The sequence below is a fragment of the Malus domestica genome, chromosome 06 (assembly GCF_042453785.1).
Source record: "Malus domestica chromosome 06, GDT2T_hap1".
NCBI lineage: Eukaryota > Viridiplantae > Streptophyta > Magnoliopsida > Rosales > Rosaceae > Malus > Malus domestica.
Genome location: NC_091666.1, coordinates 9,699,238 through 9,717,004, shown reverse-complemented (window position 1 = coordinate 9,717,004; position 17,767 = coordinate 9,699,238). Strand labels below are relative to the sequence as shown.

Genomic DNA, 17,767 nt, shown 5'->3' with positions numbered 1-17,767 from the left:
TGAGGGATATCAGGTTTACAGACGTATGAACACCATGAGTCAGCAGGAGGCTGATGAGGATCCTCGAGTTATCACCGGTACGCTACCTATCTGTAATACTTGGGCTAGAGTTTTAATTGATCCGGGTGCTACACAGTCTTTTGTTTCTTCATCTTTTGCTCGGGTTATACCTTCTCAACCTCAGCCACTAGGTTTTGATATCCTGATTCAAATGCCACGTGGTGAATTATTTTGTGCTCAATGGTAATATCGGAATTGTCCAGTTATTGTGGAAGGGGAAAATTTAGAGATTGATTTAATTCCTTTCAAACTGGCGGAGTTTGATGTCATTCTGGGAATGGATTGGTTATCTAAGCACCAAGCGAATGTCGCATGTTAGGAGAAAATTGTGACGTTCAATCGGCCAGGACTTTTATCAGTTACATTTATGGGTGAGCAACGTGTCCTTCCCAATAGTATTATTTCTGCCATTCGAGCAACTAGGTTGTTGACTAAGGGTTGTGTGGGGTTTTTAGCCCACGTAGTTGTGAAGGATGAACCTTCTTTACATCCAGAAGAGGTGCTAGTTGTAAGGAACTTCATCGATGTGTTTCCTGATGATTTACCAGCGTTGCCACATGCGAGGGAAATTGAGTTTACTATCGATTTACTCCCAGGTATAAATCCTATTTCCTTGGTACCTTATCGAATGGCACCAGCGGAGTTGAGAGAATTGAAGATCCAACTCCAGGAATTGGTAGACAAAGGTTACATCCAGCCGAGTACATCCCTTTGGGGAGCTCCTATTCTTTTTGTTAGAAAGAAGGATGGATCAATAAGACTCTGTATCGGGTATAGACAACTAAATCAGGTGACGGTAAAGAATCGTTACCTTCTGCCTTAGATCGATGATTTGTTTGATTAATTGAAAGGTGCTCAGGTATTTTCCAAAATTGATGTTCGATCGGGTTACCATCAATTGAGGATTCGCGAGGATGATGTTCCAAAAACTGCTTTCCGTACGAGGTATGGACATTATGAGTTTCGTGTCATGCCCTTTGGATTGACAAATGCACCTGCAACATTTATGGATTTGATGAACAGAGTCTTTAGACCGTATCTGGATCGGTTTGTGATTGTGTTCATTGATGACATTCTAGTTTATTCTATAAGTGTTAATGAGCTCAAGAAGCATTTGAGACTAGTACTAGAACGACTAAGGGACAACCAACTTTATGCCAAGTTCAGTAAGTGCCAATGTTGGTTAACTCCGGTTGGTTTTCTTGGGCACATAGTTTCTGCTGAAGGAATTAGTGTGGATCCCCAAAAGGTGTTAGCAGTGTCTAACTGAGAACAACTGAAGAATGTCACCGAAGTGAGAAGTTTCCTAGGTTTGGCAGGGTATTATTGAAGATTTATTCAGAATTTTTCTACTATTGCTCTGCCTCTTACTAAATTGACTCGTAAAGGTGTCCAGTTTGTGTGGGATGAAAATTGTGAACAAAGTTTTGAGGAGCTTAAGTGATGTCTCACTCAAGCCCCTGTTCTCACTCTTCTAGATGACAGTGGTGAATTTGAGGTGGATACTGATGCTTCTCTATCAGGTTTTAGGTGTGTACTGATGCAACATGGAAAAGTTATCTCCTACGCTTCCAGAAAACTCAAAACCCATGAAAGAAATTATCCCACTCATGATTTGGAGTTAGGAGTAGTGATTTTTCGCTTTGAAAATTTAGAGGCACTACTTATATGGAGAGAAATGTCGTATTTTTACGGATCATAAGAGTCTTAAGTATATGTTCACCAAGAATGAGCTAAATTTGAGACAGATAAGGTGGATGAAGCTTATCAGTGATTATGATTGTTCGATCGAGTACCATCTTGAGCATGCTAATCCCGTGGCTGATGCTCTTAATCGGAAACATCACGAGCAGCTTGCATCAGTTCAAGCTGTACACATTCCATTACTATTTTCTCTTCAGGAAACTGGTGTCAATTTGGAACTAGGTGAGCATAGAGCTTGGCTAGCACATTTTCAGGTTAGACCTATCTTTGTAGACATGGTCAGAGAAGCTTAGGAACTTGATCCGGACTGCGCCAAATTAAAGGAACAAGTGTTGAAGGAGGAGAATGAGAAATTCGTCATCCACAAATTCTGGATGAGGTTCATACTTCAGCTTATGCTATGCATCTAGGAAGTACTAAATTGTATCGCACCATTTATCCTTTCTATTACTGGGAAGGGATGAAACATGACGTAGTAGAGTATGTAAGTAGATGTTTAATCTGCGAACAGGTTAAAGCAGGCAGACAAAGACCTGGGGGACTGATGCAGAATCTCCCGATACCAGTTTGGAAGTGGGAGGATATCACTATGGACTTTGTGTATCGACTGCCTAGAACACCGTCAAGGTACAATGGTATTTGGGTAATTGTCGATCATCTTACCAAGATCGCTCATTTCTTACCAGTTCGACAGACTTACTCGTTGGAGAAATTGGTGAAATTATTCGTAGATAATATTGTTTTCTACATGGTGTACCTATCTCCATTGTGTCAGACAGAGATCCCAGATTTACTTCCAGGTTTTGGAAAGCCTTTAATGCCACTATAGGTACTCAATTACTGTTCAGCACTGCTTGTCATCTACAAATTGATGGTTAGTCCGAGCGGACGATTCAGACTTTAGAGGACATGTTGAGAGTGTCGTTGTTACAGTGGAAAAGTAGCTAGGATAACTATTTTCCGTTGGTGGAGTTTGCTTACAATAATAGTTATCACTAGAGTGTTGGTATGACGCTTTTTAAAGCACTTTATGGGAAGGCGTGTGGGACACCATTATGTTGGACAGAGGCAAGAGAAAGGTTGTTAGTGAGACCAGAGATTGTGGATACCACAAACGTTAATATCTATTAATTAAGGCAAATTGGAAAGCAGCATAAGACCGACAGAAAAGCATTGCAGACAAACACTCCAAGGATTGTGAGTTTACAGTGGGCGACTTTGTATTCTTGAAGTTGTTTCCCTTGGAAGGGTGTTGTTCGTTTTGGTAAGGGAGGAAAGCTGAGTCCTCGATACGTCGGTCCCTATCATATTATTGAGAGAATTGGTGCAATTGCTTATAGGTTGGAGCTACCACCAGAGTTGTCACTGATCCATAGCGTTTTCCATGTTTTCATGCTTCAGAAATATGTACCAGATCCCTCTCATATCATCCAGTTCGAGCCATTAGAAGTAAATCCTGATGCTAGCTATGTAGAAGAACCAGTGACTATCCTTGACAGGGAAGATAAGGTGTTGCGAAACAACGTTATTCCTTTGGTGACGGTACTGTGGAGGAACCATGCAGTCAAAGAAGCTACTTGGGAAACAGAGGAATCAATGCGGAACTAATATCCCTTTCTTTTCATGAAAATTCACAATTTTGAGGACAAAATTTCTGTAAGGGGGGTAAATTGTTACACCCCACCCCCATTCTATTTAAAAATGGTTTTTAGTTTTTAATTGGTGAACCCAAGGGGCCCACCCCTGATTTTTTTATCTATTCGAGTCTCTCTTATCTCTTTCCTCTCAGTCCTCTATTTCTTCCCTTTCCCCGTGCTCTCTCTCTAAACACTTTCTTTTATCTCCCCGGCACCGAGAAGGAGACCACCATCACCCACAACATTTTCAACCAAACCAAAACCCAAAAATCCGAACTTCAAACCTTCGGGACATGGCGAATCCACCTGCAACCTTACAGGTGTCATCAAAGCACCTCTATGTGCTCTGCCATTAACGCAAAGAGCTTGAGCTCTCTCGAACTCCATCTCAGGTATGGTTTAATCCCTCTCTTTATTAGTGTAGGTTATAATCTGGTCTGTGATGCGTGTTTATGTCAAAAATCTAAAGGTTTAAACCCTGTTTTGAATATGTGCATGCAAGCCAGCCCCAGCGACGAATTCCGGCGAATACCGTTGAGTTTGAAGCAAGGTGTGCTTGGGCTAACCTAAGCTTGAAATCGTGGGACTAACTCTCTGCAAGCACCCATACTCACTGGCTCAGTCTCCGACGGTGAAACCCGAGCATTTTTCGACGAGTTCGAAGGTGTAGGCACTCGAACTCTTTTGAATTCTATCACAGGTAATTAATTACCTTGCTGTTTGTTGGTAGTGCCGTGTGTGGGTGTGCAGTGGTGGGAGCTGCGATTTGTGTGTGTGTTAACTATGTATGTGTGTGTTGTTATGTATGGGTGTGTGCGTGTATAGTGTGTGTGTGTGTGTGTGTGTCCGTGTGGGTGAGTGCGTGTATGGTGAGTGCGTGTGAGTGTGTGTGTGTGTGTGTGTGTGTGTGTCCGTGTGGGTGAGTACGTGTATGGTGAGTGCGTGTGAGTGTGTGTGGTGCACGTGCGTATATGTGTGTTGTGACGTGCGTGTGTGTGGGTGTGTGAGTGTATGTGTGTGCATGTGTTTGCATGTGTGTTGTGCATACATGTGTGTGTGTGTGTGCTGGCATGTGTGTATGTGTGTTGTGTGGGTTTGGGCTCAAGCCCAAACCACCCCTCTTTTTGTTCCTAAACTATCTAAACCCAAAACCCAATAAGTCCTAACCCTATTTAACCTAAACCTAAACCCTAATCCAGATCCAAAACCAAGAACCATTTCCATTTCTTGAAATTCTACAGTTGGGTAATTTGATAAATTGTACATTTTTGTGCCTAGGTGAAGTTGCTAGTGGGGATTTCCTTAATCCTTTTCCGCACAATTCTGCTACTACGGAGTATCTGTGAGTGGGCCCATTCTAAAATTTGCATAATTTCATAGTTTATTTGCATAAATGAAATGCATGCCTTACGAGTTTATGAACTGATTTTTTGTTAAGCATGTTTACTGAAATGTTGAGTATCGTCTCGTTATTTTGTAAGGAATTAATTGTTAGCCTATATTGAGCTATAGTTTGATATATCGTATTTTCTATAAAAACCATGAACTGGTAGACTATCTGATGGATGACGATAGGATGCTAGAATATGTTTTAAAAACCCCTCTTTATAGTATAGACGATGGATGACTTTATACTATGAAGTTGGTATTTATGAGAGGCGTAACTATTTATGCGTACCTAGTGGACATTATGCCGCCTGGGGCGAGGATCTGGTGTTGGCAGATAAGCCAGGAGAAATAATCCCTAGCTACGGGCTGAGTGACACGGAGCAGGCATTGGGCTGGGAGTTGGTAATCTCTAGCTATGGGTGTAGAGACCACGGTGCTCGCATAGGGCCGGGAGTTATATTATTCAGTGATCTTACTGGCAGCACACCGCGATTACAAGACGATCTGTGAGACGATTGATGTTTTGATTTCCGCGATGTTTTTCCGCAATATGTCTTTTGAGATGTTTTTGGCATGCTAGAGTTTTCAGTAAAATTATCACTTATTATGCTAGTAGTTTTCTTTATATAAACTGTGGGGGTTAGTATCTTGATAACTATTTTATTATTATTGTATATATGAACTTGGTCCACTCACCTTTATTTTGCGCCCCCATTCAGGTCTTAGAAACGAGGACTATGACATAACGTACGAGGCATTCCCCTACCAGTAGCAGTCTATCACTCACTTGTGTGATATCTTGTAATGATCCTTCCTTTTGTGATCTTGAATTAGGACGTATTCTGTGCACTCTAGACATTTCCGTAAACTTTGTTTATTACCTTTAGATTGTAATGATTATTCATGTTCATTTGCTCATAATCATTACTCTTGTATTCAATAAATGTCTTTCGTCACCCTCGGGGGTCGGCCAGCACGTGCCTATCCGGGTATTCAGTGAGTATCGAGGTCGAGACGTGTCAGAAGAAGAGGGAATAGGATTGTTATTGGTGGATTCATGACCTTAGGCTTTCATCATATTAAGTCGTTTAAACCTTTATAAGTTTGCGTTTTAATTATTTTTCGTAATCAATTAATCAATGATTTGTTTCCTAATTAAGTTTAGTTTCGCGTAATCAGCTGGTTGAATTGGTATTAAAAGCAATCCCTGTGGGATCAACCTCGTATTTGCATATATTGCTACAATTGATTCGTGCACTTGCGAGTTAAATTTGGTTTGAATTAATCTATTATTTATGTTAGTTTAAACACACATCAGTCACCACATGGAATTATGTTACACTTTTTGCTAACTCGTATTATACTAGTTGTCGTGTTACACGTTATGCTCACAAGATACATAATTAACAAATATAAGGGCACGTTTACGTACCTGTAATCAAAATCAATTTACGGAATTGGATTCCGACAACGGGATAATCATTTGTTTATGTAATCTTGGAGAATAAAAATACATGTGAGGTCCACACGCATTAAGGAATACAACTCCTCTTTTTGGAGGAATTGGACTCCCTAGACAAAGGACGAAATTGAATTCCTGGACTAGTGGGGAATCTGGAATCGACTTCTTTTACCAATTATGCCCTCACTTGGTTTTGATTATTCCAATACTGCCCTTTATCTCCCTCACCAACCATCTCTCTGTTAGCCATAAGATTAAAAGAATCTTGAAAATCAAAGCATTAACCACTCCTAACCATTCTCCCTTTCCATCACCATTGCACCACCAATACCATGCCCAGGCCACAAAAATTTTGCAACCCAAATTCGTCAAATCGCCTCACCCCCGCCACCTGATATGACCGTCGAATCACTTCACCCACAACACACCAATTGATTCCATAACACCAAAACCTGACAAAGAAATACGCATGAGCAAACTAATTTCTTCGAATTTATGGGTTCTTTCTTCATTGGGATAGGAAGGTCTTGACTGCTCTGAAGGTTTATGGGTTCTTCTGCGAGGTAGGAAGATGAATGTGGCTAGGTTTTTGGCTTTTAATTAGAGTATAATCTAATTACACACAATAAATCAATAATGGACATTTTAACTCAGCTTTAATTAAATAAATAAAAATATCTAATTAAAATGCTTTTAAACATAAATATAGAATAAAAAAAGGGCAATTTAGCAATCTACTTTATTTCTATTCATTTCTCATGTTCGTGTTGTTTTCGTGTCATACCCAATAGCTTAAAGGGTCATGTCGTGTCGTGTAACACCCGTTAAAATAAATGGGTAATATGACCAAACCCGAAATCGACCCGTTAATATTATCAGGTAAAATGACCCAACTCGTTACCTGTTAAGAAAAATATTTTTTAAATCAATAAATAACGAAAATGAAAAACATAATTCAAAAAATTGTAAAACATAATACTAAATTAGTATATACATACCATATTGCCACATAAATATTACTTCAAAACATTAAAAAAAAAAACATTTGTCTTTCAAATTTATATACCCTAAAATAAGAGCCTAATGAAAAAAAAAAATTAGTGCATGCTACAAAATACAAATGTTTAAAGATATGCAAAATGAAGAGAGTTGTGTTTCAAGGTTAAGGAACCTTGCACGTTAGATATGCCCCAAAATACGCTTCATTCTTCTCACCAATTTTTTTTTTTCTTTCCGGATTTTCTTTTCTAAAAACATGTTCTCTTAGAGGATTTAGGAAGATTAACAATTTGGATCATTGATATTACGTTCAGAGTTTTACCATTAGTGAAAATATAGCTCAAAGTTTATAAAGTCTCTAGAAACTATATAATATTAACTCATATTTTAGTTAACCGTAAATATCGGAATGTCATAAACGATTTGAACCGTTCATTTTTCTACATCCACTAAAAGATCACTTTTCAAAAAATAAAATTCGTTGAGTAGAATAAAGTGTGAACAACAATAGATAGTTAAATTTAAATCTAAGGTTTATGGATTATGGTGTCAGATCGTTTAGATATGCTTTCACATTTTTCAAACTTATACATTAATGATTATGAATTTTATTTATTTTGAATTCACTTGAAATACTATTCATGCGGGTTTGTATGGTTTAAAAATTCAAACGACGATATACCCATCCTCAAAGAGTAGAGGATGCGACTACAAGCATTTGCATATTTATTTCACATTTTTTTTCATTTGTAAATTAATTATTATAATTTTTTTAAAGAGAAACTAATGAAAAGGTCTTCAAACTTTTGAATTTTAACCTAAAGCCATGTACTAACTTTACTTAATGGCTAGGACAAAACTCAATACCAAACCAGCCCAATAAAGTTGGCCCAAGCAAAAAAAATTTAGAATTTACCCTTAACGTCAAGTCTTGGCCCGTTTATTTGGTATGTTTCCTTTATATCTTCTTCTCCGTCCAAAAACCAAACCCTACCTCAATCCTCTTTCAACCAACCAGAACCACCTTAAGGTGCTCAAACCGTAAACAAACCTTCACCAAATTTGCAACCCCCAAACTTAAGCTGGAGCATCTCCATCCCTTTCTCCGATATTGAAAAGGTAAGCGTTTTCCATCCTTCATCTCTAATGTTATTGTTCAAAGAATTAGAATGAAAAGCTCAATATATTACTCATGCATGTTGCTGCTGTGTAGGACTTTGATTTTAGGCCATGGCTTCAGATTGGCTGAACAAACAAACGACGGAGATCTCGAGGTTTGCAAATTCATGAATGATAAGGGTAAATAGAAAACTCCATCCCTTCCTTCTTTTGTCGATGTTGTAGCTTTGGATTCACATTTGACTTTGTCATGTAATCTCTGTGATGTTTGTGGCTGAGAGAATAAATGAAAAATTATCAATGCTTCATTGATGTCCACGTTTCTAATGAATTGTTTGTGGTCTCTGTGTATTTGTGCATCCTTGTATTTTTTTTTTGGGGTGTACTATCCACACACCCCTTTTTACTTCTCTCATACCCTTTGTTAATTTATGTGCTTTGATCTTCTTCAATTCATCCGATCCGACGGCCGAAAATTAAAAGGGCGTGAGAGAAGTAAAAAACGATGTGTGGATATCACACCCCCTTTTTTTTTTGGATAAATGGGGGCTTGTATTTGTTTTAATGAATTGGGAGTGTATGATTTCTCTTTTCTTCTTACAATGATTTTTTTATGGTGTGAAGGCTTGATGGATCTACCAAATCCAATCAAAACTTGAGGGATGATTTTCAAAAATAATAAATAAAAGATACAATACTCTTTATGTTTTCTTTTTACAAATTTCGGTGAGATGTAGGGTGTTATCTCAAATTTCAGTCCATTGAAGTTGAAATTGATTGCGAAGTTGTCAAATGCATATTTTAGGCTATTCGACTCAAACATGCTCATCAACAACATCACGATGGTGATATTCTTGGATGATTACCATTCCCTAGACAAGATAGGGAGGAAGAAGAAATGAGTGACCATGCTAGGCCCATGAGCTAACGACTTCGATCTTACGCTAGACCTAATAACCTACCTATTTTCAATTTCATAAATAGTCAGTTTTAGTATACCTGTTTTCAGTTTCATAAATAGTTAATTTCAGAAATAGCGTACCCGTTTTTAGTTTCATAAATAGTGTACTCATGTTGAGTTTCATAAATGGTTAGTTTCATAAATAGTGTACCCATTTTCAGTTTCATAAATAGCAGACTCATGTTAAGTTTCATAAATGATCAATTTCGTAAATAGTGTACCGGTATTCAATTTCATATATAGCATACCCTTGTCGAGTTTCATAAATAGTGTAAACGTTTTAAATTTAATAAATAGTGTACCCATGTTGAGTTTCATAAATAATCAGTTTCATAAATAGTGTACCCATGTTGAGTTTCATAAATAGTCAGTTTCGTAAATGGTGTACTTGTGTTGAGTTTCAGAAATAGTTTAGTACTTGTGTTTAGCTAACTAGATTAAAGCATTTGTGATTTTTGCATGTCTTTTTTCTTCTTCGACATTCATTATTTTCATTCTCTTTTACTTTATTCAATCTAAAAATTAAAGTTTTTTCTCCAACATTCTATACTTTCATTCTTTTTAAATTTATTCAATCTAAGAGTCAAAGATAAAACTGCAAAAGTCGTTTTCCGAGAAGGAGTAGAATTCTCTCCCCTCTTTTTTCCCCTCCCCTTCCCTCCCCTCCTATTTGAACGGTCACGGTTAAGCCACATCAACATCATATATTAACTTTTTATAGCAAGAGAAAGATAAAATAAGAGAATGTGAAAGGAGGAGATGGAAGTGGATGGAAAGAGGAGGACAGAAAATCCTAGTCCTTTCGAGAAAACCAGACCATTTTCCTCTTCATATAAACGTGACAAATATGTTATTTTCAGTTACAAGTGTGCATTTGTCATGTCCCACTAATTCATAAAAAAAAATATTGAGTTGGAGTGCCACACCAGCAATCAACTAGCATTGCTTACCATTCCCTGTCAAAGCACTTAACCTTCTCTCTCTCCTCTATCTCTTTCTAGGTGAGTCTGATGATAGACAAGAATAGTGGGGCAGCAGATCTTGGAAGCTCCACCCTTATCTTTTAAATTATAATTTCAAATGTTGTTAAACAATTATTAAAAAAAAAAGAAAAAAAAAAAAGCCAATCGTCCTTCTCCTCTTACTGAAAATCTAGTTGTCTCCTTTGAGATCCACAGCACAATTGCATCGTGGACACACTCGGCAAAGCGGTCTGCCTTTCTTTAAAGCGGAAGTGGGAATGTTTGTGCAAACGTCAGTGAGAACGGAGAGCTTGTGCGGGAGATCCTGATAGGAGCATATTTATGCGACTTAGTTAGTTTGTTTCTTGGCATTTATGTTGTTAGTTCGTAGTTATTTTAGTATTTTAAGCTATTTTCGTGTGTTTGTAGGTCCAAAGGGTTAATGTGGCAAAGAAGTGCATTTTGGAGCATTTTGGAGCATTTTTGGGCATAGAATGGATAGCATATGCTTGGAGCAAAAGGAATGGACGAAATTTGAAGTTTGTGCATCATCCTCTCCCTATAAATAACCATTTTAGCACACTCATTTCACCCAACACATTCACCTACCACTACATCCACTCATTTCACCCAACACATCCACTCATTTCACCCAACACATCCATTCATTACAACCACCCAACACATTCACCGACCACTACATCCACTCATTTCAATAGCCCAACACATTCACCTACCACTACATCCACTCATTACCACCACCCACTACATCCTCTCCCTAGCCTATAAATACATTCATCCACCCTTCATCATGGGTGACATCAATAAAAAAAACACACACACATCATCTACACAATTCTCTACTCTTTGCCGCATTCAACACAACCTTCATCCAAACACATCCATTCATCTTCACATCCATTTCTCCATACAAACAAACCTTCAAGCACTCACCAACACCTTGTGCCGTAGCAAAGGAAGGGAAGGAAAGTGCTTGGACGTGCTTGCTGTCCAACTTGAATCGTTGAAGCGTTTAGGTGTTTTCTTTCTTTTGTTTCTAATGTTTAAATTCATTTCCTTTCGTTTTGTTGTAAATATGAGTGGCTAAACCCCTCTTGGCTAGGGGTGATTTCAAAGCCATGATTATGTGTGCAATATAATTTGATAAATTCCAGTTATGAACTCTTGAATCGTGAATGCAATTGGCTTAACTATTTGATTGATAACTTATTTGTATTTGTTAATTAAGGGTCGACACTTAATTGGCATGCATAAATCCGTTGCTAGAATATAAGGAAGTTTCACATAATCGTTACAAACTTATATTCACATGTAGTGAAGGTCGCTTATAAACGATCGCGTTAAGTTCAATTCCTTGCATGAGTGACATGATGTCATAGTTACAAGTGCTTTGTCAATGCTTATGATTTTCATTAAACATAATGATCTTTGATTGTATCTCTATTATGATGTCATGTAGGGAACTTTAGAAGAAAGTTTTGGGTTGTCGAATGATGTCATCCAATCCAATAAAACAAGGAAAATCTGATAGTTAACTAGTGATGTCACGATTAATTTGGAGCATTGTCGTTCATAATTCAATGAAGTAGTAACTGGAAATCGAGTTGTTTGCATACATATCATGTGTGGAGAAAAAGCCTCTAGCTATCCCATCCATCATCTTATTTCTCAAATTTGTTTTACAATTTGTCTAGTTTTTCATACTTGTTTGTTTGTTTCAACTTCGTCCAAAACTCAATCCCCCTTTACTTTAGTGTGTCTAATTAGTTAGAATCTGTTTTAATTTGTGTTTTTAAATGTTTTGATTCAAGTAAAAGTTTTATCCAAAGTCATTCCTAGTGTCTAGTTTAAGTTTATTTAGTTGTTTTAAGTTGTTTTGAGTATTTCAAGTTTGCTTTGAGTCTTGTGAGTCTTGTTAAGTATTTTTAAGTTTAGTTTTATATTTTTGAGTCAGTTTAGAGGTTATTAGCAAGCCCTCCTAATCCCCGGTCCAGAACGATCCCTACTTACATTCTTTACTACAATTGATAAAAGAGGGTTAAATTTGTGTGTTAAGATAATTTTCGCATCAAGTTTTTGGCGCCGTTGCCGGGGATTAGCAACTTTGCTAATCCCTTGTTATTTCTTTTTGTTTATTTTCATGTGTTTTTGTTCCTAGTTGCTGATTTTACTTGTTTTCTTGTTTTAGGTGGTTTATGACTCGAAGTTCTCAACCTGTTCATAAGCACATCTTTGACTTTGACGACGATTTTGAACGAACTTTGAGACGAGCAAGGAATCAACAACATCCCCAACCATCTCAACCTGCACCAGATCTTGAAGAAGACAAAGTAGAAGAGCAAGAGGAGGCCACGACAAGGACTGCTGAAGAAGTCCAAGATATGGCAGTAGACAATCGAACAATCAAGGAGCTTTCCGCTTCGGGATTGGACAATGCTCTGCCTTTATGCATTCAATATCCAAGGGCGGCTCAAAACAAGACCGACGAGTTCGAATTAAAGTCCAGTTTATTGCATCATATTCCTAAGTTCCATAGGTTGTCCATGGAAGATCCTAATAAACATTTGAAGGAATTCGAGGTTGGTTGTTCGAGCATGACCCCTATGAATGTTGATGGGAGCATTCTGAAAATGAAGGCTTTTCCCTTTTCTCTCTTGGAAAAGGCTAAAGATTGGTTGTATAAGCTAGCCCCCAGAACTGTCACATCATGGGAGAGTATGAAACGGGCATATTTGGAGAAGTTTTTCCCAACTTCTTGAGTCATTCTACTACGCAAAAGGATTAGTGGCATTCAACAAAAGATGAATCATTTCCCACTTACTATGAGCGTTTTAAAACCCTTGTTGCTTCATGTCCACAGCACCAGATGAAGGAGGAGCTTCTTCTTCAATATTTCTACGAAGGGCTTCTACCAATTGAACGCCAAATGTTAGACGCCTCAGCGGGAGGAGCTTTGGTGGACAAAACACCCATGGCTGCCAAGACCTTAATTGCTAATCAGCATTGAATGCTCAACAATATGAAGGCGTTGGTCAAAGAGACAACCCACGGCAGCAACAAGTTAATGAGGTAAGTGCTATTTCCGAACTTTAAAATCAAATGGCTAATCTTACTATTCTTTTTTCACAGGTGGTTGAAAAACCAAAAGAACAAAGTGTAGCTGCTTGTGGCGTGTGCTCAATGAATTGACATCTCACAGATAAGTGCCCTCAATTGATCGAGAACGGAGGGTGGGAATCTGCCAACGCCGTGGGTTTTGGAAGTCAAAACCAACCAAGGAATGATCCGTTCTTGAATACATACAATCCAGGTTGGAGAGATCATCCAAATTTCAAATGGAGGGAGCCCCAACAAACCCAACAACAAAGTGCATTCAGATAACAACCTCTGAGATTCTATTAAAGGCCGTATGCACCCGCACAACCCCAAACACAACCTGCCCAAAATAACTCAGGTTCGTCTTTTCATAATGCTCAAGTTATTCAGTTACTAACTAAATTGGTGAAGGGTCAAGAAAATCAAGCCAAAGATATGCACAATTACGCCAAGGAAGTGCAAAATCAAGCTCGAGAGGTGACTGAATTGAAGAGACAGATGAGACAAATGGCTAAGTTAATGGGGCAATTTAGTAGAGAGCCAGGTAAGTTACCTAGTTCGACGGATGTGAATCCAAAGGGAGGCTTCGAATCTGCCAAAGCCATCACCTTGCAAAGTGGAGAAGAAGTTGGATCTGATCCTAGCCTATCTAAATCCAATCAAAAGGAGGACGAAAAGATGCAATCTGAGGAGAAAGAGCAAGGCCTACCCTCGGCAAGGATTGAGCAATCTTTGCCGCAGCCACATACACACCCTAATTCGACCACCAAAGGTAAGTTGGGTTCAAATTCCATGACTTCTAATTCCATTCCAACCAATGCACCATTTCCTCGTAGGTTTATACAATCAAAGAAGGATGAGAGTGACAAAGACATCCTTGACACATTTAGAAAGGTGCAAGTCAACATTCCACTTCTAGATGCAATTAAACAAGTCCCCAAGTATGCTAAGTTCCTAAAGGAGCTGTGCACTACAAGGAAGAGCGCTTCCAACAAAGAGGTGGTAAGGGTAAGTGAGAATGTCTCAGCCGTGTTGCAACGAAAACTACCTCCTAAGTGCAAAGATCCGGGCAGTTTTACAATGCCTTGTGTTATAGGAAATACTGGCTTTGAATTTGCCATGTTAGATCTAGGTGCATCAATAAATGTCATGCCTTATTCAATATATGCATCTATGAACTTGGGAGAATTAAAAAATGATGGAGTGATCATTCAACTGCCCGATAGATCTAATGTGTATCCAAAAGGTGTTTTGGAAGATGTTTTAGTGCAGGTGAATCACCTAGTCTTTCCGGCGGACTTCTACGTGCTTGAAATGGAAAATTCAAACCATTCCTCTCAATTACCAATATTACTTGGCCGACCATTCATGAAGACTGCTCATACAAAGATAGATGTATTCAAGGGAACATTGACCATGGAATTTGGTGGGGATGTTATTGATTTCAATATTTCTGATGCTATGAGATATCCTTATGATGGTCACTCTTGTTTCTCTATTGATGTGATTGACTCTTAGGCGCAGGAATACCTTGATGATTTGAATGAGGATGCATTTGAAAAGACTCTCACGCAAAACATTGGACTAAAAAACGAAGGGTTAGCACTTAGGCATGCACACGGCAACAACAAGGAACATCTTGCCGTGCCTATTCAAGAAGAATTGTTGGAGATGGTTGCTGCCCTAGAGTCAAATCCAAGGCATATTGGTAAGTCTCCTAACCTAATTTCAATTCCCATTTCGACTAACAAGTTGCTTCCTTCTGTAATCTAGCCTCATTCCCTAGAGCTTAAACCATTGCCTAGCCATTTGAAATATGTGTTTTTGGGAGAGCAAGAGACGCTGCCCATCATCATCTCTTCTTCACTCACTGCACAAGAGGAGGATAGGTTGGTGAGGGTGCTTCGGGAATACAGAACTGCCATTGGGTGGACATTGGCCGATATCAAGGGAATTAGCCCTACCACTTGCATGCATCAAATACTCTTGGAAGAAGGAGCCAAACCATCTAGAGAAGCACAACGCCAGCTCAATCCACCCATGATGGACGTTGTGAAGGAGGAATTCATCAAGCTACTAGATTGTGGAGTCATTTACCCAATTTCTGATAGCCATTGGGTCTTGCCGGTCCAAGTTGTTCCTAAGAAGTCCGGAGTCACTGTGGTAAAAATTGAAGATAATGAGCTTGCACCTACCCGAATCCAAACCGGATGGAGAGTTTGTATTGACTATCGGAAGCTCAACACTACGACAAGAAAATATCACTTCCCGCTGCCCTTTATTGATCAAATACTGGAAAGGTTAGCCAGTCATTATTTTATTGTTTTCTTGATGGCTATTCGGGTTATAATCAGATTGTGATAGCTCCCGATGACCAAGAAAAGACTACCTTCACATGTCCCTTTGGTACCTTTGCTTATCGACTCATGCCATTTGGGCTATGCAACGCACCAGCCACATTCCAAAGGTGTATGGTAAGTATTTTCTCAGAATTTGTGGAAAAGATCATTGAAGAGTTTATGGATGACTTTAGTGTCTTTGGTGACTCATTTGATGCATGCTTGAATAATCTTACTCTGATCTTACAACGATGCATCGAAACTAATCTTGTCTTGAATTGGGAAAAGTGCCATTTTATGGTAAAACAAGGTATAGTTTTGGGGCATATCGTATCAGAAAAAGGGATTGAGGTTGATAAATCACTTACCCTCTCCCACTTCGGTGACGTAGGTTCGTTCTTTTCTCGGCCATGCAAGATTTGATAGGAGATTCATCAAGGATTTCTCAAAAATCGCCCAACCCCTTTGCCGTTTACTCCAAAAGGAAGTAGCCTTCGAGTTCAACAAGAAGTGTGAGACCGCTTTCAAAACCCTCAAGGACATGTTAACTTCGGCCCCCATCATCATGCCACCAGATTGGAGTCTTTCATTTGAGCTAATGTGTGATGCATCCGATTATGCCATTGGTGCTGTTTTAGGCCAAAGGAGGAACAAACAGCCCCACGTCATCCACTATGCTTCCCGGACACTAAATGATGCTCAATTGAATAATTCTACCACTAAGAAAGAACTTCTTGTAGTTGTATTTGCTTTAGATAAATTTCGTTCATACTTACTTGGCAATAAAGTGATTGTATATTCTAACCATGCAGCGTTGAAGTACCTCCTCACCAAGAAGGAGGCCAAACCAAGGCTAATTCGTTGGATGCTCCTACTTCAAGAGTTCAACATTGAAATAAGAGACAAAAAGGGGAGTGAAAACGTGGTGGCTGACCACCTCAGCCGTTTGGTGCACGAGGAAGACTCCTTACCCATTCTAGAGACCTTCCCTGATGAGCAATTGCTGTCCCTAGAGGTAAGTGAGCCCTGGTATGCTGATTTGGTCAATTATTTGGTCACAAAACAAGTTCCTAGCATTCTAGATAAATACAAGCGTGATAAACTCAGAAATGATGCACGATTTTATGTGTGGGATGATCCATATTTGTGGAAGTATTGTCCTAACCAGATTATTCGTAGATGTGTGTACAATTCTGAGTTTAATTCAATTCTTGCATTTTGCCATAGTTATGCATGTGGGGGTCATTTTGTCACCCAAAGGACAACCCTTAAGGTTTTAGAGAGTGGTTTCTATTAGCCTACATTGTTTAAGGATGCTAGAACATTTTGTATAACTTGTGATAGATGCCAAAGAACAGGTACAATCGGTGCCAAAGACCAAATGCCGCAAACCCCAATCTTTAATGTGGAGATCTTTAATGTATGGGGTATGGATTTCATGGGACCCTTTCCGCCCTCATATGGTTTTACTTATATTTTGCTAGCCGTTGATTATGTGTCGAAATGGGTGGAAGCCAAAGCCACCCATACTAACGATTCTAGAATGGTGGCAGATTTTATCAAGGCTAACATCTTTTCCAGATTTGGCATGCCGAGGGTGTTCATAAGTGATGGAGGCTCCCACTTTTGCAATCGCACCATTGAGGCGCTGTTTAAAAAGTACAATGTGAAGCATCGGGTTTCCACGCCATACGACCCTCAAACAAGTGGCCAAGCCGAAGTCTCGAATAGAGAAATCAAGCAAATCTTGGAGAAGACTATTAGGCCAAACCGGAAGGATTGGAGCTTGCGTTTAGATGATGCACTATGGGCATATCGCACTGCCTACAAAACACCTCTAGGGATATCTCCATTTCGACTAATCTATGGCAAGCCGTGTCACCTACCTGTGGAACTGGAGCACAAAGCGCACTGGGCTGTGAAAACATTCAATTTGGACTTAGATGCTGCTGGAATGAATAGGAAGCTCCAACTGAATGAACTTGAAGAGATACAGAATGAAGCCTATGAGAATGCAC

The 17,767-nt window shown here is 39.0% G+C and overlaps 1 protein-coding gene and 1 long non-coding RNA gene across 2 annotated transcripts; both read left to right on the top strand.

Moving 5' to 3' along the window:
* Positions 1 to 34: 34 nt before the first annotated feature.
* Positions 35 to 3,372, top strand: LOC139196790 (uncharacterized). The gene is made up of 8 exons (XM_070823132.1): positions 35 to 77; positions 264 to 374; positions 516 to 656; positions 912 to 1,226; positions 1,539 to 1,615; positions 1,716 to 2,018; positions 2,276 to 2,407; positions 3,013 to 3,372. Exons 1-8 carry the CDS (start codon positions 35 to 37, stop codon positions 3,370 to 3,372), a joined length of 1,482 nt encoding a protein of 493 aa, XP_070679233.1.
* Positions 3,373 to 8,214: 4,842 nt separating this feature from the next.
* Positions 8,215 to 10,854, top strand: LOC114825526 (uncharacterized). Its single transcript, XR_011582500.1, has 3 exons — positions 8,215 to 8,370; positions 8,465 to 8,550; positions 10,723 to 10,854. It is a non-coding gene; the product is annotated as an uncharacterized lncRNA (long non-coding RNA).
* The last annotated feature ends 6,913 nt before the right edge of the window (positions 10,855 to 17,767 follow it).

Bases quoted from the DNA above. Each gene is read 5' to 3' on its own strand.
- LOC139196790 (XM_070823132.1), top strand. From the start codon at position 35: ATGAGTCAGCAGGAGGCTGATGAGGATCCTCGAGTTATCACCG. The intron at 1,227-1,538 runs GTAAGTGCCAAT...TCACTCTTCTAG, and splicing joins CCAACTTTATGCCAAGTTCA to ATGACAGTGGTGAATTTGAG. The intron at 2,019-2,275 runs GTTAGACCTATC...ATCTGCGAACAG, and splicing joins CTTGGCTAGCACATTTTCAG to GTTAAAGCAGGCAGACAAAG.